Genomic DNA, 24,031 nt, shown 5'->3' with positions numbered 1-24,031 from the left:
ATATGTATAAAACATCGATGAAGCATGTGTTTTAAAGTTACATGTCCTATATCAAATAGCACTAAACTGACTTTTAGACTGGTGGTTTAAATCCATGCTGATTGCTTTTGGGCTCATTCCAATCAGTGATGCTCGCATAGATCCACGCACATGTGGTTTATTTGTACTGCCTGTGACCAGAGTCAGCAGGTGACAGCAGCAGATCCGCAGCACCCAGGAAATTTCCAGGCATGCAAGCTCAGTATCTCACGTTAGTGTCTGGCCAAGTCTCCTCTTGGCAGCGTCTCCTGTGTCTGATCCACAACCCCTTCCCACGCTCCTCCGCATTAACGTGCAGTTGAGTAGACTGGATGTTACTCCACGTCTGCTAACTGCTTGTGGCCACATTGCTTTGGACACTCTTGCTGGGCAGAGGGGCCCCGTTGCCAGGACTGACCGCGGCAGGGGACAAATGTACTCCACTTCTGTTGGGTACACCGCCGCTGTGCGCTTTGTTTATTTCACTCGGATCTAAAAAAGGATTTTGGAGTCTCTTCTTTTTATTATTATTTTTTAATTCTTTATCATGGTAGCTCTCCTAGGATGGTCTCCACACCAGCGGCATCAGCATCACCTGGGAACTTGGTAGAAATCTGGTTCTCAGGCCTCAATGGGATCTACTGAATCCTCATCCCTCCAATTGAAGGGCTTAGTCTTAACAGGTGCTCCAGGCGGACTCCGGTACTCGGTAAAGTTTGAGAACCACTGCTTTGGGGTAATGTGGTTACCAACTTGTACATGCTTCCTTGAAGTCTTTGACTTAGTAGATTTCTGCTAAGCTCAGTGTATAAATTGGAAACATGACATTGCCAGTGTTGGAGGTCAGTAATATCTAATGTTGGCAACCTTGTATGGTTCAGCTAATAGTTACTTTGTGCAAAGTAGGGTTTCTTAGACATTTTCTTTTGTGGAGCCGTTGATATTCTCAGCCGTGGACAGCGGTGCTGTGCATCTTAGGGTGTGTAGCAGCGTCCCTGGGTTCTACCTCCTGGATTGCAGTAGCATCTGTGAAGTTGTGATGATCAAAAACGTCTCCAGACATTTTCCTCTGCGCCCTGGTGCTGGGTGGGTGGGGGATCACTCTTGATGGAGAACCAGTAGCTAACTCCGTTGCTGTCCCTTCTAAGCACTCCTACTCAACACATTGCCAATAATATATACATTTTTCTCCTTGAGTGGGAGAAGGGGCAGACCTTAATTATCTATAGAAATTAAATTCAGATTTTATGTCTGAATTTAGACATAAATTTATTTATGAGATATTTAGAGACTATGGTGCTTACAATTTGGGGTCACTTTCTTTGTATGTTTTTTCACGTCCTATTTATGCTAAGCAGTGTTACCTGTAGACCTGTTAATTTGGTTTTCTAATACCTTGCCGCTCCCAAAGTGTAATGGCAATCTGATTTTGTTTCTGAGTCACTTGCTGGTTTTACCAAAGGATTTTTTTTCCTCAAAATTCTGGTGCATTCTCAGTGTTGGTTATGCTAGATTGATTTTTCTCAGGTAAATGGCATGCTCTTGTGAATTTTTTTTTTTAATTTAAAAGAAGTCTTATAATTTTTAAACACTTCCCTCGCTTTGGATGTTTTCTTTGGGGACTCCTATTAAAAGTAGGAGTTGGGTCTTCTTTATCTATCTTTTTATATGTTGCTTTCTCTCAAATCTTTTTAATCTTTTTGTACTTAAAAATCTCCCTTCTTTCCACCTTGCATTTTTCTTAAGGCATTATCTAATGTAGTCATTTACCCTTGTGCTCTTTCTAGTTTAGTGTTTTTTGAAATATTTTCTTTCATTTCTTTTCTGAGTTCTGCCACCTTATTTTGATTTTTCATAATTATGAATGCCATGTTTTTTTTTCCCCTTTCCTTATACGTTTTCTTTCTTTTTGGCTTGTGGAGAAATATAGTAGGTTATAGTCAGCTGTTTGTGGGCGTGTCTGTCTCTTTTTAAAAATTTTTTTAGTGTGTGTTTATTTTTGTGAGAGAGAGAGAGACAGAAAGTGAGCAGGGAGGGGCAGAGAGAGAGGGAGACACAGAATCTGAAGCAGGCTCCAGGCTCTGAGCTGTCAGCACAGAGCCCGATGTGGGGCTTGCACTCATGAACTGCGAGATCATGACCTGAACCGAAGTCAGATGTTTAACTGACTGAGCCACCCAGGTGCCCCTTTCATTGCCTTTTTGTTTGTTTGTTTGTTTGTTTATTTTTCAGAGTTGAGGGAGAGGGGTAGAGAGAGAGGGAGACAGAGGATTTGAAGTGGGGCTCTGTGCTGGGGGCAGAGAGACTGATGAAACTCACCAACTGTGAGATTATGACCTGAGCTGAAGTTAAAAGTTGGATGCTTAACCGACTGAGCCCCCCAGGCGTCCCTCTGGGTAGTTTTTCTAATTTCAGGATTCTAGACCTCTCTTTTGTTTTTCTACCTTGTGTTCAAAACAGGATGCCTTACTTTCTGAGGTTTCTGGGCTCCATTTCTCTACATTTATTTGGACCTTGTCTTCTTCGCTTTGTGGTCTTTGTTTCTATGCTGTTGAGTCAGATTCTGTTACTTAGAAGTTTTCTTCAATGTGGGCCTTTGTTCTAGATGTTTTGAGAACTCCTTCAGGTATTATTATGGACACATCGAACCCATTAGGTACCAGAGTATTCAAGATCATTCACAGTTGTAGCTGCTTGTGTCTTGGGTTTATGTGGGAAGTCTTATCACTTGGTTATGTTGTTGTTGTGCATGGGTTTTTTATTTTACTCTCCTAGTTGCTCTGTTTTTTTGGGGGAATTCAGGAAATTACAAAAACTATGTGTGTACTGCTGCCATCTTCCTAGATGACCTTCTATCAGTCTTTTTGTATTTATATCCTTTATTTCGTACAGATTTAATGAAGTATTATTCACGTACAAAGAACTGCACATATTTAAAATGCAATCTGATGAGTTTTGACATAGTATGTGCCCATGAATCTTCACCACGATCGAGGTAATAAACCTGTCCCTCACCCTTGAAACTTTTCTCATGGCCCTCAGTAATCCCAGCTTCATTTTCCCCCCATTGTCCGAGCAATGGCTGATCTGCTTTCTGTCACTATAGTGTAATGTGCAATCCCTTTAATTTTCTACAGCTGGAATCATACAGTAGCATGTGTTGTCTTTAGCGTGGCTTCTTTCGTCCAGCATAAGTATTTTGAAATTCATCCGTGTTGTGCATATCAATAGTTCATTCCTTTTTGTTGCTAATTGTATCCTGCTGTATAGATATGTCAGAATTTGGTTATCTGCCTACCCTTTTAGTGAGCATTTGGTGTTGTTTCATTCAGTTTTTGTCTATTAGAAATAAAGCCGCGAGAAGTATTTGTGTTCAGGTGTTTCTGTGAACACATGCTTTTGTTTCTCTTGAGTGTAAATACCTAAGAGTGGAACATCAAGGTTGTTTGGTAGGCAGATGTGTGAGCTTTTAAAAGACTGTCAAACTTCTCCAAAGTAGTCGTACTGTTTCCCATTTCCATCGGTAGTAGATGAGAGTATTCCTTATCCTTGCCAATGTTTGATGTTTAGTCTTTATAAATAAATGTAGTCATTCAGGTGGATGTGCAGTGGTATCTTTTACTTAGTGATTAGTTTTATTGGGTATCTTTTTAAAAAAAATATTTATTTATTTTTGAGAGAGAGAAAGAGAGAGAATATGAGCAGGAGAGGGGCAGAGAGAGAGGGAGACACAATCTGAAGCAGGCTCCAGGCTCTGAGCTGTCAGCACAGAGCCCAGAATGGGGCTGGAACCCATGAACCATGAGATCATGACCTGAGCCGAAGTTGGATGTTTAACTGACTTAGCCACTCAGGTGCCCCTGTTGAGCACCTTTTTGATGTGTTTGTTTGCCATTTGTATATTTTCTTTGGTGAAGTTTTGAAACATTTTGTCCGTTTTTTGTTGGATGTTCTTTTTTTAATTTTTTGGGAAGTTCTTATTATTTAGTTTGAGTGCTTGTATATTCTGTATACAAGTTGTGTGTTGGAGATATATCTTGCAAATATTTTGAGCCAGCTTGTGGCTTCCCTTTTTGTTTCTCTAACAGTGCCTTTGAAAAGCAAATGTTGTCAATTTTGATGAAGTTCTTTTCGTTATTTTTTTTCTTTCATAATTTATGTCTTTTGTATCCTATTTAGGAAGTATTTGTCAAACACAAGGTCACTTAGATTTTCTGCTAAGTTTTCCTCTAGAAGTTTTATAGTATTGGCTCTTACATTCCAGCCTATAGTCCACTTTGAGTTAATTTTTTATATATTGCTTCAGGTCGGGGAGAGATTCATTATGTTGTACATACGGCTCTCCAAGTGTTCCAACACCATTTATTGAAAAGATAATCAGTATCCTCATTGAATTATCCTGACACCTTTGTCAAAAATCAATTACTTATTTCTATTTGGGTCTATTTCCTGGACACTCTATTCTTTTTCATTGATCTACATGACTGTCTTTATGCCAGTGCCATACTATCTTGCTTATTCTCGCTTTATAAGTTGTAAAATAAGATAGTATTAGTTCTGCTACAATCTTGTTTGTATTCAAATTTGATTATTCCAGATCCTTTGCATTTCTATATAAATTTAATTTTTGCTGTAGACAGTCATGTTGTCTGTGAATAAAGCCAGTTTGGCTTTTTTCTCTACAATCCCTAAGCCTTTAATTTCTTTTTATTGCTTATTGCCCCGGTTCAACACAAACCTCCAACACAATGTTGAATGAAAGTAATGGTGAACATCTTTGTCTTGTTCCTGATTAGAGAGAAAGCATTCATTCTTTTTTCCATTAAGTATGATGTAAGCTGTAAATTTTTCGTAGATGCCCTTTATCTGAAGGGCATTCTTCCTTTTGTAGGAATTTTTGGTTTGCTGATACTTTTAAATCACTAATAAATGCTAGATTTGTCAGATTTCTACATCTTTTGAGATGCTCATGTGTTTAAAGAATTATGTCGTGTTGATTGATTTTTGAAAATCAAACTTTTTATTTTGAGATAATTGCAGATTCACATACTGTAGTAAGAAATAATACAGAGATACCCATATACCCTTTACCTGGTATAGGAACATCTTGAAAAACTATAGCACAGTATCACGATCGGGATATTGATATTGATACGATCAAGATAGGTAGGATTTCTATCACTGTATCGTTATGTTCATTTCCCTCCTACCATACACCCATCTTTAACAAACCCCGGAAACCACTAATCTGGTTCTCCATTTGCATAATTCTTGTCTTTTCAAGAATTCTAATTACTTTGCCTCTCCGTATACATTTTAGAAAAATACTGCCTATGTCTCCCAAAAATCTTGTTTAGATTTTTGATATAAATTGTGTTAAACCTCTCCTTTTTTCATTTTCCAAATGGTAATGTATTTGCAATTTCAGTGTTCATATGTTGAATTTGGTCAAATGTTTCTTCTGCATTGATATGATCATGCAGATTGTTCATCTTTAACCCATTAATATGATGCGTTGCACTGATTATGAATAATGAACCAGCTGTGCACCCCTGGAGTAAAACCCATTTGATCATGGTGTATAATTTTTCCTTTTACATGTTACTGTATTTTGTTGGCTAATATTTTGTTAAGAATTTTTGAATCTGAGGGGCACCTGGTGGCTCAGTCTGTTAAGTGTCCAACTCTTTTTTTTTTTAATATAATTTATTGTCAAACTGGCTAATATGCAGTGTATATATACAGTATGCTCTTCGCTTTGGGAGTAGAGTCCCATGATTCATGGCTTACATATAACATCCAGTGCTCATCCCAACAAGTGCCCTCCTCAGTGCTCAATCACCCATTTCCCCCTCTCTGCCCCCTCCCCCCATTAACCCTCAGTTTGTTCTCTGTATTTAAGGTCTCTTATGGTTTGCCTCCCTCTCTGTTTGAGACCATTTCTTCCCTCTTCCCTTCCCCCATGGTCTCCTGTTAAGTTTCTCAAATTCCACATATGAGTGAGAACGTATGGTATCTGTCTTTCTCTGCCTGACTTATTTCACTTAGGGTAATACCCTCCAGTTCTATCTACATTGTTGCAAACGGCAGGATTTCATTCTTTCTCATTGCCAAGTAGTCTTCCATTGTGTATATGAACCACAACTTCTTTATCCATTCATCAGTTGATGGACATTTGGATTCTTTCCATAATTTGGCTATTGTTGATAGTAAGTGTCCAACTCTTGATGTTGGCTCAGGTCATGATCTGACCACTCATGAAATCAAGCCCTGACTCGGCCTCGAGCTGACCATGAAGTCTGCTTGGGATTCTCTCTCTGCCCTTCCTTCTCTCATGCGCTGTCTCTTTCTCTCTTAAAATAAATAAGTAAACTTAAAAGTTTTTGCATCTGAAAGAAAAAACATTAAAAAAATTAGAAAACAAAACAGAACAAAAAAACCCAACAGAGATTTATTCTTTCCTGGGTTTGGAGGCCAGAAGTCTGAAGTCAGTATCACCAGGTCAAAATGAGAGTGTCCATGGAGTTCTAAAGGGGAATCCGTTGCTCAGCAATTCCAGCTTCCGGGGGCGGGAGGATGTTGGCGTCCCCTGACCTGTGGCAGCATTGTTCCCGTCTCCACTCTGTGATCAGAATGCCTTCTCCTGTTCTGTCCTCTCTGAGTGTGTCTCTTAAGGACACTTGTTATTGGGGTTATAGCCTAGTTGGCTCATCCAGGATGGTCCTTTGGTCTTAAGATCCTTTTTCAGATTAAGGTAACACAGCTTCCAGGATTCGGATGCAGACACGTCTTATGGAAGGCCACCACTCAACCCACTGGAAGCACAGTTGTTCTTTGAACAATATGGGTTTGAACTGCATGGGCCCGCCTATATGCAATTTTTTTTCTAGTAAATACCTTACAGTACTGTGAATGTGTTTTTCTCTTCCTTATGAATTTGTTACGAATGTTTTATTTTCTCTAGCTTACTTTATTGTAAGATTCCAGTATATAATATGTATACAAACTATGTGTTAATCAATGACTTATATGTTATTGGTAAGGCTTCCAGTCAATGGTAGTTACGTTTGGGGGAGTCAAAAGTTAGATGCAGATTTTGACTGTGCTGGGGGAGGGCAGTCCTACCCCCCATGTTGTTCAAGGGGCACCTATAGTATATGCAACTTTAATTCCCCTTTTTTGATCCTCTCATCTTGGCCTCGGTCCCCCATTTTCACTGCTTCTCATTTCCTTTTTGTTTTTGTCTTTTAAAGTATTCACTTTGAGAGTGTCAAGGATAGTGAGAGGAATGTGCCGACCTATGTTTCACTCCCATATTGCTACAGGGGAGAAACCGTTCTTCACAATGGGGCAGCCACGTGTAGAATCAGAATATGCTTCTTATTAACAGAACTTCCTGAACTTGGAAGCCAATAAATGTAATACCGTAAGAAGTCCTTTAAGAAACCATGTTATGGTCTTATATACAGATAAGCAAAAGAATTCTATTTAAAGAGATAAGGAAAAATAATGTCAATTAAGATAAATATGGCGTCAGCAATTAACATTTAAGTTGGCATCAGGTAAGAGAAAGGGGAATTTCCATATGAGGTGGCGCCACATTTACCAGCATCTTTTCAATGTTGATTTCAGGGATGCGCACACACTGCTTAGCTAATGCTTTAAAAACAAAGACTTGTCGGCATGGAAATGGTTTTTCAGAAGAATCCAAACACCTTTAACAACCCAGTTAGGCGTGTAGAGTGTCACTGAGATTGTTTCGGTAAAGCCTTAGTGACCTGATGAATGTTATATCTAAAAGGTACCATGTAAACACATCTCAGTGACCTTTAAGGAAGCTGAATATATCTACCAGAAGTTTCTCACAACTCCTGGCATCAGGCTAGTGCAACAGTAACTTCACTGTACCAGAAGAAAGTTGTGTGAATCTGCAGTAGTCTGTTTTGTTGCCATCCCTGATGCTGTTATGGTTAGTCCTTAACCATGATGAATATGTACATCTCTCTATTTTTTTAGAAAGTACAGTAAACTGGCAGATCACAGGGAAACAATGAGGTAGAATTTTAAAGTAAGTATTTAAAAATTGCCTCAAGACTTTTAGATTTAAGACGCATACGTAGAGAGAGAATCGTTTTTTTGCATAAGCCTGATTAGTGTCTTCATGCATTTGTTCTAAGATTTGCTTAATGAAATTTCAGTTCTGGTTTTATTTTTGTAACTAGATGATGTGTTTAAAGTTTAAAGCTTTGTCAAGTGTCTGAGCCTTTATCAAGAAAAGCAGATTAGTCCCTGCTTTTTATGGTTGTAAACCAGGCATTTGGCTGGTAATTACAAAATTTAAATCTGTGTTTTCTTTGTAAGTGCTGGTCAAGATATCCAAGGAACAAGTGTGATTGCAAATCTTCCGTTTTTGATGCGACAGAATCCTGCTGAGACGCTTCGGAGAGTCTTGCCGAAAGTTAGAGTAAGTTGGTACAAAATAAGATTCGAATTTACCGTTTTTCCAGTAGCGTGGTTGTCATTGTCAGGAGATTTCAGAGCTTTGGATGGCTGATCTTTTGTACCTAATCGTGGGGCAGAGGACACATTAATGTATACATTTTGAAGTATGATGAAAACACTTAGGGAAATTGATGAAAATGGGAAAAATCCAGACCTTAAGTTGTAAATGTTCCTTAGTGATTTTCTCAGTGGGGACATTTTATTTAATAAAGTTAGGTTTTCAGGAGCTCAAACATATCTTAGTCTTCTGAAATCATAGCTCCCTTATTTGGTATTCTGTTGATTTAAATTTATTTTAATAGTATTTCTACAACACTGAAAATGTAATTTAATATTCCTAATCACTGCCTGGTGACTTCTGCAGAATCACCAAATAAACATTGAATTGTGGCCATCACAATTTTAGTTTTATACTTATTTAATGCTTCCTAAACTTCTTCAGAATTAAGTTTTCTTGCTTTAAACAAAAATCTTTGATCTATTAGAACATTCTTTTCTCTGATATCTATTGATTATTAATATAGAATATTAAATATTTGATGCATAGCATTTGTTATTTATCTGTAACTGTGTGCAAAGTGTTGTTCTTATTTGTAAGAACTGGTTGAGCAAAACAGACAACAGCCTGTGTCCACAGGAAGCTCACCTACTCATGGGGTCAGGGAGGTGATATACCCATGGGAACTGTGTTTGCTAATAGTGACTTTTGTACACTTTGGCTTGCCGTTTGCTTATAACTTGTTAGTAATTTTTTAAATTAATTTATATGTATTTAAAATACCTCCATTATTAGTGTGTTCTTGAATTTTATTCTTAGGCATATATAACATGAGACTAGTTGCTGTGCTTTAGGTCAGGAATAAAGCATTTTTACAAGGTGCCCACATCTCTATGCAGGCAATATGAATTTTATTTCCTAGTTACAGTGATGAATTGAGAAAATGCTTATTTTGGCTTTGCATGTGATTCAAAAGTGAATCAGACTTTTCCACAGCGATTTTTCCCAGAATCATGCCATAATTTCAGTGGAATTAAATCTGCACCATCCTAGTTTAATTTCATATTCAATTTCAGTGACAGTAACTAACTTAAGCTTCTTAGCATGACACCTTGACGTGCCAACTAAACTATCGTAGAAGGGAACGGGTGGTTAGGTCCCCTTGACTAAGAGATTATTGTAGGTAAGTGATTTAGATTTAAAGCTAAAAATATCGAGCATCCAATACATTCTGTGTTGAACAGGCTAAATCTGGTTCACGGACAGCATATGGAGAATCCACAGTTTCATAAACAAGAATAAAATATGAAGGTAGAAAATAGTGACCTATAGAGGTCTCTTAACTATTTAAAAAATGCTTTTGTTAATGAGTCCACAATAAAGTAAAGTAATAACTCCTGAACAATCTTAATTTTATGGGACTGCATAAAGAACACTATACACTCATATATACAGTGTATTTATACAAAGAATCAAATGTATCTGCTAAAACTATATAACTGAGTTATAGAAGATATGATTATTATAAGCTTTTAAGGTAATTGAAGTTAATCCATAATATAGAAGGTTAGCTAAATAAATGGATATAAAGAAAATGTATACTAATGAATATGTACTAAGAAAGCCTTTATTTAGTGCTGAAAGATTTTATTTCTTTTTTTAAAAAATGTTTATTTTTTTGAGGGTGGGTGGGGTGGGGTGGGGCAGAAAGAGTGTGTGTGTGAGAGAGAGAGGGAGAGAGGGAGAGAATCCCAAGCAGGCTCTGCATTGTCAGTGTGGAGCCCAATGTGGGGCTAAGTCTCATGACTGTTAGATCATGACCTGAGCTGGAATCAAGAGCTGGATGCTTAACTGACTGAGCCACGCAGGCGCCCCTTCACTCATTTCTTTAGTTAATCAACAGAGTCCATTTATTTGGGACTCTCATTTATCCTGTTTTGTCCTAAAAAAGATACCAAAAGGGTGGTAGACAGTCCCAGAGTAGACTCTATGTCAGAAAGGCCTAAAGCCTTTGGAGAACAATTAAAGAATAATCATAGGAGACTATTTGAGAGTGTGATCCTGTCTCTATGTAAAAAGAGTGAAGAATTACACACATTGGACTTTAGGAGAGCAATAATAATGACATTTGGGTTTAATATATAACGCAGGCAGCTAAACATTGACTTAGCGCCCTTTCACATTACTTGTATCTGCAGTATATTACATGCAAATCATTTTTAAATCACCGCACTCAGATACTGTTAAGATTTATTGGTCCTCGTAATTAACACCTTCTTCACTTCTGCCTTGCTTCTGTGAGTGGTTACATTCAGTGGTCAAACTGGGACAAAAATCACACATTATCACTTATTTCTCTTTTGCCATAGCCATATTTCCTTACTTTATTTTATTTAAAAAAACAAAAAAGCAGTCTTGTATCCCAAAGTGAGCATTTAGTAATAACGGCACTGTCATTCTCTCCTGAGTATCTACTGAGTATTTCCCGTGTGCCAGGCACTGTTCTAAGCTCCGAGAAAATGGAGGGGAACGAAACAGAGAACTCGCCCTCAAGGAGGTTATAGTCCAGAGTGGGGGAAGCAGACATGAAACAAGTAAGTGACTATGAAGAACTAGGTAAAGGGACAGGATTACCTGCTGTGCTTTGGGAGGTCAAGGAAAGCCTCTTTGAGGAGCTGAAAGCCAAAGGAATTGGAGCAAGCAGCCATTTGAAGAGGCAGGAATGAGTGGTCCAGGCAGAAGAGGCAGCAGATAGCCCTAAGATGAAAGAGCTGGTTGGGACTGGGAGAGACACATGTGGCTGGAAGGTAGTGGGTGAGGGTGGGGTGTAACTTGAAAAGAGGTTAAGAGAGATGGTCAGTGACAGAGCACACAAGAGATGTTCTTCCTTAGGACAGTGGAAAGCCATTGAGCAGAGCGGTGGCTTCTCCCATTTTCGTTTCACAGTGATCATTTTGATAATTGTGTGGAGAGTGGCTTGGCGCAGGAGAATGAGGAAGGTATAGCCGTGGTCCTCATGGTAGGTGAAGGTGGCTTGGATTAGGCCAGGCAGCTGGGACAGAGGAGGGTAGTGGCTGTGTTTGAGACGCAACTGTTGAGGTAAAAGGAGCAGAATTTCCTAAGAAATTGGATGTGGGAAGTGAGAGACGCCTTCCGGATTTCTGGCTTGTATGTGGTTCTGCTGGTTTTGCGTATCTCGGTCATTTATTAAATATGGGGAAACATCATTTGCAATCTTACTAATATTAGTCTTCTCTGAATGCTTTACTTTTAGAGAATTTAAAGATAAGAACAATAAATATTCTATGTAAGAAGCTAATCATTCTGAAGATTATTAGCCCGTTTGCAACAACAGTATAAACAGCTTTTAGAGTTCACCCTTTACCTTATCTTTAGTATAAAGAGCATCAGATAAAGTGATGATGAAGATTTTTCTGGTCTTATTTATTATAAAATTTTAGCAATGATATTTTTTACTTGTTTGTTGTATTGCATTTACATTTCATCCTTACAATAATACATTAAATGAAAAATGGTTTTTAAAATAGGTTGCTCTTTTCACTGTCTTAGAGGTGAAGGAAGGTTAAAAATGGCAGAAATAGAATCAGGATTAGAATTTAGCTGATCCATAGTATTTTTAGAATTCACTTTGTAAATTTTATCCAAAGCGTACAGCAACTGATAATGCTATTAGATCATTCACCTCAAAGTTAAATTTATTTATTCATTTATTATTTTTTTTAAAGTTTATTTTGGGAGTGCCTGGGTGGCTCAGTCGGTTAAGTGTCCGACTTCGGCTCAGGTCATGATCTCACGGTTTGTGGGTTTGAGCCCCGTGTCGGGCTCTGTGCTGACAGACAGCTCAGAGCCTGGAGCCTGTTTGAGATTCTGTGTCTCCCTCTCTCTCTGACCCTTCCCTGCTCACGCGCTCTCTCTCTCTCTCAGAAATAAATAAAATATTAAAAATTTTTTTGAAGTTTATTTTGAGAGAGACTGAGATAGCATGAGTGGGGGAGGAGCAGAGAGAGGGAGAGAGAGAATCCTGAGCAGGCTCCTCACTGTCAGTGCGGAGCCGGATGTGGGGCTCAAACCCGCAGAGCTGGGGTGGGGGTGGGGGATCATGCTCTGAGCTGAAACCAACCGAGAAACCGAGAGTCAGATGCTTAACTGACTGAGTCACCCCTAAGGATAAATTTAAATAAGAATCCAGAAAGAAAAACATTTTGACCTCCAATTTAAATTTCCTAGATTGGAGACACTATTAAGTATAGTAGTTACATTCATGTTATACAACTTAATTCCTAGAATATCTTTTGAAAACCAGTAATTTTTGTCTGTGGTCTTTATTGATTAAGTTTTTCCCACAGTAAATTGGGATCTTAGATGTTAGATTTCAGTATTTGACCTGAACTTTGGTTATCTAGAAGTGAAAGAATTTAATTGTCAGGATAAATTTCTAAAATACCACGGTCCTTTATAAAATTTAAAGTGGTAGTAACACACATGGAGTAATTACTAGTGACTCCTTTTATTATGAACTGTAAAAAATGTCTCTGCCTGTTGAGTTATTGAATTCTTTTGTTTTTCCACTCATTTGGGGGACCCAAAAATCTACTGCGTAAAATTATATATTAGAAAATGTGCAATATCGAGAACGGATAAAAATAAGCATAGCTGACATTTGTTGAAGTCTTACCATGTGTCAGGCATGTACTCTGTCAGATACTTCATACATTTTTAGTTTTTTTTTTTTATTGCTTATAGCAATTCTGTAAGAGGATATCAACACTTGATAGAGGAGGAAACAACTTAGTTGACTAACTTGCCAAAGGTCATAGAGTGAGCAGGTGACATAATTGGGTTTGAACAGGAAGTCTGGCTGCTGAGTCCTCCCTCGTAACTATTATACGGCCTCTTCATGAGCTGATCATGGCTACAACAGGCATATAACATATACTTTTACTTCTCAAGCCTCCATCATCTCTCATCTGGTTACACATCAGCCTCCTTGCTGGACCTATTGTTTCTACTTGCCTCTTCCCCCCCCCCCCAACTCAGACATTGAGTTTATTTATGTGTTTATAGTAGGAACAATCTACAATTTTTTTGACAAACTTATATATAAAGTGTACCAGTGTAATGATTTCATATATGTGTGCATTGTGAAATGATTACCACAATCAAGTTAATTAATACATCCATCATCTCACATAGTTATTTTTTTTCTTCAGAGAGATCTTTTCAAAGCATCAATCATATCTTCTTGCAAAAAAATTGCTTAAGTGGTGTGGTAGGCAGAATATAGCCTCCCAAAGAGATCAGGCCCTAATCTCTGGGACCTGTAAATGTTCTCTTATTTGGGAAAAAGAGTTTTTGCAGATGTAGTTAAGGATCTTGAGATGGGGAAATTATCCTGGATTGTCTGGGTAGGTCCTCATGTCATCACATGTATCCTTATAAGAGGAAAGGGGAGGTAGATTTGACCCAGACAGATGGGAGAAGGCCATGTAAAGAAGGAGGCGGAGACTGGAGGGATGTGGCCACAAGTCAAAGAATACCAGCATCTACCAGAAGCTGGAAGAGGCAAGGAATGGATTCTACCCTAGTGCCTCCAGAAGGAGCATGGCCTTGCCAGCATTTTGATTTTGGTTAAATAGTACTGAGTTAGGACCTTTGGCCCTCAGAACTGTGAGAGGATATGTTTCTGATGTTTTAAGCCACCCAGTTTGTTGTAATTTATTACAACAGCCACAAGAAACTAATAAAAGTTACTTCTCACTTCTGGTAGAATAAAGCTCCATACCATGCCATGAAATGACTCCGTCTGGCTTTCTGAACTCATAACCTACCATTCTTTTCTCATTCCTCCTATAAGGGTGGACTCTTTGACAGTCTGATTTATCATGGTAACCCCAGAACTTACAACAGTGCTTGGCAAATAATAGGCACTCAAGAGAGATTTAAAAATGAGTATTGATGGAACTTAATATTCTGAGACAGTAGGCACCTGCCTGAAAGACCAGTGATTCATTGGCCTGATCCACTGATGGTGTTCTTGGATGAGATGTAAAAACAGGCTGTCAGTGGAGTGGTATGATGGTGATTTATGGTCCTGGAGAGAGCTTTGTTGGGGGAGTGGGAGAGAGATGCATAGTAATGAAAGGATAAAAGAGACATAATCAATCAGTATGAAATTGAGTCATTTGAGATGAGCAGATGTGGTCTACCAGCCTGATTCTGAAAAGATTCAGTAGTTTTATTTTACATGACATTATTTTCATTAATGGAAATAATAGAAAGATACAAGTTTCTGCCAATGCAATTAGAGTATTTTATATCTACTGAATATAGGTAGGTTAAAAATTCTTTTTAATGTTTATTTTTTAGAGAGAGAGAGAGAGAGTGAGCAAGGGTGGGAGGGGCAGAGAGAGGGAGACACAGAATCTCAAGCAGGCTCCAGACTCTGAGCTGTCAGCACAGAGCTTGACGTGGGACTCGAGCTCACGAACCGTGAGATCATGACTTGAGCTGAAGTCAGATGCTTAACCGACTGAGCCACACAGGTGCCCCTGAATATAGGTAGATAAAAAAAAAAAAAAAGATTTCATTTTCAAATTTTTAAAGAACCCTTTTTTGTGTAAATATAGACATATGTAAATGAAAAGTTTAGTTTTCATTACTTTTAAAGTTATATTTTAAGTGGTACAGATGTGTGGGTAACCAATGATAATAGAAGGAACACATTCTGTGGGCCAGCCACTGTGTTTAATATTTCAGACACATCCTTTTAAGTGTCTTATAACAACTCTACATGATATATTTATTCTCATTTCATAGTTGAGAAAATCCAGGCTTAAAAACCTCATTTGACTATGAATATTTTGTTGGGAATTTTCTAGGAAGCATGAAATTATATAACTTATTTGTACAGTTTACCAAGAAAAAGAGAGAGTCTTAACCAAAGGTATCAAAGAGGATATAAACAGGTGATAAAAATTACTTTTTTCTTTCATTTGTAGCTCAAAAGTAAAAGTACATGCTTCCTCACTGTAGGTGATGTTTTCTGAGACAAGTTAAAAGTTACTTCCTAAGAAAAGCAAAAGGCTTTTGTGAAAGCAACACATTTATAAATAATAAGCAGAACATAGTGTTCCAGATACCATACAGGTCATAAAAGCCTACAGTTAATACTCTATTGGCAGGCTAAGTATTTATGGACACTCTAATGTGAAGAAAGAAAATGAAATAATTTGTATAATGTAAGCTGATGGAAAATGACCCATTAGGGTTAGAATTGACCTTAGTAGGAGGTTTTATGGGCTAGGAAGCATAAAATTATATAACATTTTTTCTAGGTTCAATTAAAAAAAGGGAAAGAAACAAATAGAGGCAGTATTAACTAAAGGGATTAGGGAACATGAACATGATACAAATGACTCTTTTCTTCTGTGTTCGTAGTACAAAACTAAAACTACATTGACCCGTATGCATTTTGAAAATAATGTTTATGTTATGTCTTTTTATCTACTGATGCTTAAGGACAAAGTAGATTAACATCATTAATTATTTTACAGTAATTAAATTCAGTGGACACATTTACTGAGTATATAGCTTTTCTGGGCACATATAACATGGTATATGAGCTAATATTCCTAACACCTGAAAGTATTCCCTTTCAGTGAATCTTGTTGGAGACCAGTGTTGTCACATGTGCTTCTCAGTCATTCATTTGTTATTTTTACCCTGTCTACCATAAAAATGAACCAGAACTTTTGAAATTCTTAACTAGAAGATCCTTAATGTCTGTGATAGTGCAACCACTGTTACTACTTGGATATTGTTTCTGACTTCAGGCATTTGAGTGATAGGAAGGATCATTTGTAAATATTTGTATTTACAATCCTTGCAAAATTATAAAACAAGGGAGGTATTTCCATAGTATATGGTAATAAAGGTCTGCCATCTTTGATTTAAAACTTTAAGGTTTAAGTAACCTTTTGGCAGTCATGAACCAAATATCCTAGAAATCTCTCAAATCAGAACGTCTGGAAACTCTAGATAAGTACAGCAAGCATTCTGTTAAATGTTTAGGTAAGCTTCTAAGAGAGGAAGGACCACTCAGGGTTCAAACACAGAGGCTGTCAGTTCCACTTGTACTTAGGGTGGAAGTGTGCAAGAAGGCATCACTCCTGTCCAACAGCAATAGGTTAGTCAAAGAGTCATTCCGTCACCAGTTCTCTTGAGCCTGTTGAAAGGGGTCACAAAGCAACCAAGAAAGCTGAATTCAGAAGAGCGACAGCCCCTTTGAGAAAAGATGGAACGCAGGGACACTGACTTTTGACAGAGTATAGAAGAAGGACCACCACATAAGGTTGTTAGAAAAAAATCAGCTGAAGTTGTGACAGTTTTGAAAGGCTGAGTGTGGGTAGCATATCAATTTAGATAACTTGGAGCTCTTGACCCAAGGCAACTTTGCACCCACTTGCAGGCTGTCTTCACAAGCCTTTTTGCCTTAGGGGTCAGGGCAGGAGATTGGAGAGACTGTCCCTTGCTGATGCAAGTGTGGTGGTGAATGGCTGCTGCTTGGGGACGGGAACATAACACTGCCCATTTCCTCAGGCTGTTGGCATGGACACACCGGGAATTTCAGCAGAGAGATGGAAGCTATAAAATGATCAACTGAAAATGTTAGAAATAAAAAGGATGGGGTACCTGGCTGGCTTAGTTGGTGGAGCACGTGACTCTTGATCTCAGGGTTGTGAGTTTGAGCCCCAGGTTGGGTGTAGAGATTACTTAAAATAAAATATTTATTTTTTAAAAAACGATGGCATCAGAGATGAAACATTCCTTTGATGGGTTTATCAGCGGTTTGGACACAGATGGGGAAAGAATCACTCATTGAATTTGAAGGTAGAAATTATCCAAACTGAAACATAAGGATAGAACCAAGTGAAAAGATAGGAGAGAGCATCAAATGGCTTTGAAACAATGTCAAGTGATCCAATGTATGTGCAATTGGAATTTCAGAATGAGAAAAGAAGAAATATTTGAGGAAATAATGGTCAAGACTTTTCTGAAGTTAATAACAAACCAAAGATCCAAAAGCCCAGAGGACCTGAAGCTGGATAAACACACACCACCACCACCACCGCCACCAGGCACATTATGATCAAACTACTGAAAATTAAAAATAAGAGACAATTTTGGGAGCAGCCAGAGATGAAAGAAATATATACAATCAGAAGAACAAAGGTGAGAATAAAGCAGAATTCTGGTCAGAAATAGTGCAGATTAGGGGACAATGGAATGTTACAAGTACTAAAAACAAGAAAAACAATGTAAGAAATCTGTACCCAGTGAAAATATCTTTCAAGGATAAAAGCAAAATACTATTTTCTTTAGACAGAGAAATTGAGAGGATTCTTTGTACTGGACTTATTCTATAAGAAATGCTGAGGGAGAAATTTTAGGCAAAAATGATGTGATAAGAGATGGGCATTGGATTTACATGAAGAAATAGAGTACCAAAAATGGTAAAAATTAGAGTAAATGTAAGTGAAATAACAATTCCACACAACTTCATCCAGAAAAATAGAGGAAGTAAGAACAAGTCATCTTATGAGGCCAACATCACCCTGATACCCAAGTGAGATAATAGACATTACAAAAACAAACAACTGGAGATGCCTATCCCTCATGAGCTTACCTGCAAACATCTTCTGAAAAGCAGTAAATCAAATTCAGCAACATATAAAAAAAGTTTATTTCAGGAATTTAGAGTTTGTTCAGAATTCAAAAGTGAATCCATGTGAGTTATCCTATCAATAAACTAAAAGAAAAAAAAAATACTACCTTTCAATTATCTCAGTAGATTTAGGAAAATATTTGACAAAATCTTAACAGTTGTTCTGAAGAACAAAAAAAAACAAAACTTAGCAAATGAGGGATAGAGAAGAGCTTCCTTTAAAAAACCTATATGTAACACTATATTTAAAGGTGAAAGACGGAATGTATTCCCCTAAGTTAAGGAACAAGCCAAGAGTGTCAACTTGTACTACCTTGTTTATTATACTGGACGTTTTAGCCAATGCAGTATGGCAACAAAATTAATGAAAGGCATTCACTTGCAGAGAAAGAAGTAATTGTGGTCTTATTAGTTGATTGATTGTCAGATAACATTATTATCTAAGCTGGAATCTACAAAAGAAAAATAGTAGAACTACTAAGTGAATATAGAAAGGTTGGAGGATATATCATTATACAAATCAATTGTATTTCTGTACTAGCAGTAAACAATTGGACATTGAAGTTTTTCTTAAACTATCACAGTAGCATTGAAGTATGTATGTAATACTTGGGGATCAATCTGATAAATGATACGTAAGGTCTGTATACTGGAAACTGTAGAACATTGCTGAGAGAAATAATATGAGAACTAAGTGAATGGAAAGGTATAAGGTATACCATGTTCATGGATCAGAAGACTGCATACTGTTACGATGTCCGTTCTTCCCATATCAATCTGTATATTGTAAAATAATAAAAATTCCACCATGTTAGGTGTTTGTTTTTATTCATTTATTTTTGGTAGGAAATGACCAGCTAATTCTAAGATTCATACAAAAATACAAAAGACCAAAAATAGCCAAAACAACTTGAAAAAGAAAAGCAAAGTTGGAGGACATTTTGCTACCTGATCTTGAGACCTAATACAAAGCTGCAGCAATTAGGACTATGTCATAGTTATATAAAGACAAATCAATGGGATATATACAGAGGAAAAATAACTCCCTTATATACATTGCCGGTTGATTTCAGTGCAAGAATGGAGGCAGTTCTGTGTAGAGAGGATAGTCTTTTCAACAAATGGTACTGGGTTAATTGGGGAAGAAGTCCATATCTTATACCATACACAAAAATTAACTCAAACTAGATTGTAAACCTGTTAAAAACTAAAATTATAAAACTTCTAGAAGAAAATGAGAAAAACTTTGTGATGTTGGGTTAGTCAGAGGTTTCTTACATTTGACACCAAGGCATGATCCATAGAAGAAAAAATCGATGTTTGGCCTCATGAAAATTTTAAGCTTCAGCTCTTCAGAAGATATTGTTAGAGAATGAAAAGAGAAGACCTAGAATGAGAGGAAATACTCGTGGATCACATATGTGATAAAGGACATGCGTTCAGAATACATAAACAGCTCTCCAAACTCAAGAATAAGGGACATTTTTTTTTAAGGAATGGGCAAAAATTTGAACAGGTACTTCGCTAAAGAAGATTTGTGGATGGCCAGTATGCATAAGAAAAGGTGCTTAGTATCATTAGTCATTAGATACATGCAAATAAGGCCATATCCTTGTCAGAATATTTGCACTAAAAAACCCTGACCATTATCTTTTCAGACATTTTTCTAATGTGCTTCTTCCTAATCCTCTCTTTTTCTTCTAGGACTCTAATTTGACATATATTAGACCTTTCAATGTCTTGTCTTCTATGTCTTTTCCCTTCTTTTCTCCTTGTGACTCATTCTGAGTGATTTCTGTTATGGTCTACCAATTCATTTGAGTCTAATCTTGACATGACCAAGAGTCTGGAGTTTTCTTTTGTCCAGCAAGAGAGCAAATGCAGTATTGAATATGAGAGAGGCTAATGTCCGGGAGGAGACAAGAGCTCCAAACAGGGGTTTCCTCTCTGTATTTATTGAGCTCTCAGGATCTTACATATGTGGTGAGTGTGAAGAAAACAAGATCTTACACATGTGGTGAACGTGGAGAAAACAATCAGGCAGTAATCATTCGCTTGTGTAAGAAGCAAAGGGTGTGGGGGGGGGCAAGTGGAGTTTGTGATCAAAGCACAATAGTGTATTGGTGCCAAATGGAAAGTAATTTCCTGTAGGTGATATAACAAGTTACTCATGATCCCATTATAACCTTGCTAAGTAACCTTGGACACTTTCGCCTGGTGGTGGCAGCTTTCCGCCCTAAGCTTTCTTAACCTATTTCCCCACATAATCTGATTTTGATTATCATACTTTTTCTGGTCTAGAATTTCCAATTAGCTCTTTTTAAAAATTTACCACATCACCTTGAACCTTGTATGCATCAGATCACACCAATATCTGGAGCACTTTTTGGTGCATTTCTGTTTTATGTTGCTTCTGCTGGCTCTCAGTCATATTTTCTTATCTCTTCGTGTGCCTGCATATTATTGATCATATGTTTGACCTTGTATTTGATAAATTATTTGTAGAAATAGATTGAGCCCAAGGGTGGTATCTTCCTCTAGAAAGGAATATGTTTTCTTCTGGGAGCCACTTAACTGCACTGGCAGTAAAGTCTCAGTTAATCTGGTTTCAGGTACTGGATGATATGAAGCTGGGTTGCTCCTCTTGCAAAAGCCAGCTGGCTTCAGGATCACCCTTATCCTATCCCAGGGGTCTTACTGGGGCCTCTACAAGACTCTCAGAAAAGTCACTTAAGCTGTCAGCCTCTCAGGAGCCTTTTCTAGAATTAGCAAATGGCCTCAGAGGAAAAACAGGCCCCAGATTACATGCTTACCTTTCTGGAATGCCATGGTCTCTTAGATCTTGGATGGGTAATTAATCTAGTAATGAGTAATATAGGATGCGGATGGGCAGTTATTTAGTTTTGGAATGGGTAGCCTTGTTAGTTTCCATATGCCCTTATGCAGATGATTTTTGTATTTTGTCCGGTTTTGTAAATTATCCCCATGAGGAGAGCTGATTAGAGTGATCTAATCTGCCGTGACTGAGAAAGGAAGTCCCTTTCCTTTTATTTTATCCTTCTTGGTTTAATCTTGGAATGATATTAACCCAAAATGTTTGTTTGTGTACCTGCATATACCCCTTCACCACGACCTACCATCACCCTTACCCCACATAAAACAATTGATTGATTTCCAATTATATATTAGGAATAATTTAACACTTTAAGTGAAATATTCTGCCAAAACATTTGTGATGGATATCCTCTTTTAAACTTTGAGTTCTTCAACCCCCTTTATTTTGTTGGGGTAAAATTATGTTTACTGTGGTACATCGCCACTTTTGGTCTGTGTCATGTGTGGGCCATTTCATCTACACCCAAGTCTTTGTATATTATCTGTATAAATTGCATCCATGCTATATACATTCTTTCATTTATAGCATACCCTTTCAGAGCATCAGACCTGTATGTGCATTTTCCTGTTTGTAACCTCTACCCAGATGCCTCAGAGGCCTCTCAAAGTTGACAAGTCCAAAGCTCAGTCCAACTATTTCCCCTCAGCCCCTCAGGTTCCTCAGCGTCCCCTGTCCTGATGTGTACCACTGGCATCCACCTGGTTTTCAAGGCAGGGTTTTGGGAGTTCTCCTTGATGCCATCTCTTCTTTTACTACTCACCTATGCATCCTGTTTGTTATGTCCTAAGTTGTTTTTTGAATCCACCCACCTCTCTCCAACCATACCCCCTCCACACTAGTCTCAGTTACTGTGAGGGTTTGCTCATAATAGCTTTCTAAGTGTGATCCTTTCCCACTGCCTCCCTCCCCTTCCACCCCACCTCTCTACTTTCTGATTCATTTTCATCTTAGCGGTCAGCATGCTATTTCAAAGCATTTAAGACCGCCATTTGAGTATTCTCTTGCTGAATGCATCTAAAGCCCTTCAGAATCGGGGCTCTTTCTGTTTCCCCAGCCTCGGCCCCTCCTCTCGCTATGTGCTCTGATCTCACTGATCTTTCAGTCCCCGAATCCACCACGATCCTTCCCGTTTCCCAGTGCCAGGAGTGCTTGCTCTCTTACTCTTCTTGCTTTCCTACCTGTCTTTAGCTTTCATCTTGTTATCTCTTTCTCTTCACACAGGCCGGGTGTCACTTTTCTGGGATCCCCTCTCCTCAGAAGAGATCAGGTCCCCTGCCAGGTTTTCTTAATGCCACCTGTGTTTCTCATCCTTGGCTCTTATTACAGTTTTAGCTGTGGTATTAAAAGGTTGTTGCTCGTCCTGCTCATTGTTCAGGCTCTAGAACCTGGCACAGCCTTGAATGTAACTGAACATTTGTTGAATGTAACTGAACATTTGTTGAATGTTTAAATGTATAGAAGCCACAGGGGGCCCTCAAAGTTAGGGAACAACGTTTGACTTTTCTCCAGGACACTTGGTATGATGCTTAATAAGTAGTTGTGAATGAAATTAAAATCATATTATCAAAATTAGATCTTCTTTGGGCTGCCTTAGAGAAAGATTAGAAGGGACTAGATTAGGACAGACTGACTAGAAAGGAAGCCCAATTTCCATTTGCTTATAGACATTTGCCATACTTTCCAAGGCTGCTTGCCTTTCCAAGAAAACAGTGTATCATTTTACCAAAACCTGTTCAGCTAGTTAAATACAGCCACAATGGATCATTTGATATGGTTACTTACAGTACTGTATCCAGCCAATAGATATTTCTTTGATAAGCATATCTTTCTTTGCATTGTTCTGTAGCTTTTTATTTACATTCTAGGCCTAAATCGTGAGATTACATGACTCTAACATATTCTGTGTAAAAACGACTGGGCAGAGTAGTCCAACTGGAAGTTCAATTTCGAAACCATTGTCCCGAAATACAGTTCTTTGTTTGGCATTGTCATGATTTCCCATGGAAGGACACTTCATTGCACATCCTACGGTCGTGATGCGCTGGTTACTGTTGGTATTTCCTTTATGGAAAGAGATCTTTGGGATATTGCTATGTGTACCTCCTCATGAACCTTGCTAATCACTGAAACACAGATTTAAAGAAGGATAAAAGATATCCCTTTTGTTCCTGTCCCTGTCTCCACCTTATTTCCCCCCTTTCCCTCTCAGATTTTGACTTTCAGGATTCCCAACTAGTTCTCCTCACCCTTTATTTTAGTGTAGAGCCTGGCAGTCAGCGATAGGGAAAACAAATGAGGTGTAGTGAATTGTTAAAGATACCTGAGTTGGTATGTTCTAGTTATTCACATTTAACTCCATTTGAAAGTCTTATAAATATTACCATTTTATAGTGAGAAGAGCTGCTCACTGTTATTGTTAGTCACTAAAAATTCTCACAGTTAGGACCCTCAAAACCCCAGATATTTTATGTGTCCTAGGTCTTCAGTGTTTTAATATTTAAATCCCTATTATTTATCTTCAAAATAATCAGTGACATTCTCTCTAAAAATAGACGAAGATACCTTGTAATTTCAGTTCTCCTTTACCTTTAGCCAGCACCATATGTTTACCAGCTGAATTCAGTAAGTTTAGTTTCCAAATGTGTGAATCCAAAATATTTTGTTCTTCGGAATAAGCCAACGATTTGCGTAATGCCTCTCTGTGTTGTATATTTTAAAGAGAACTATCTTTTGATGTATACAATGTGGGTTTATTGGAGACAGAGCAGTTTCCCTCTAGGCAAAGACCGTAAGATGTTGTTGTACAAAACGCTTCCTCATACTGTTCATGCTAACAAAAGAGAGAGCTAAAGTCCATGCTAACTTAAACAGA

The 24,031-nt window shown here is 38.0% G+C and overlaps 1 protein-coding gene across 1 annotated transcript in view; it reads left to right on the top strand.

Moving 5' to 3' along the window:
• The window catches only part of LOC144245459 (uncharacterized), a 48,599-nt gene that overhangs the window by 23,890 nt on the left and 678 nt on the right, over positions 1–24,031 (top strand). The window contains 1 exon segment of the mRNA XM_077780836.1: positions 8,380–8,482. Within this exon segment, the coding sequence (XP_077636962.1) occupies positions 8,380–8,482 (103 nt within the window).

This window comes from Crocuta crocuta, unplaced genomic scaffold, assembly GCF_008692635.1.
Source record: "Crocuta crocuta isolate KB4526 unplaced genomic scaffold, BGI_CrCroc_1.0 scaffold299, whole genome shotgun sequence".
NCBI lineage: Eukaryota > Metazoa > Chordata > Mammalia > Carnivora > Hyaenidae > Crocuta > Crocuta crocuta.
This window is presented reverse-complemented; position numbering and strand designations above follow the sequence as displayed.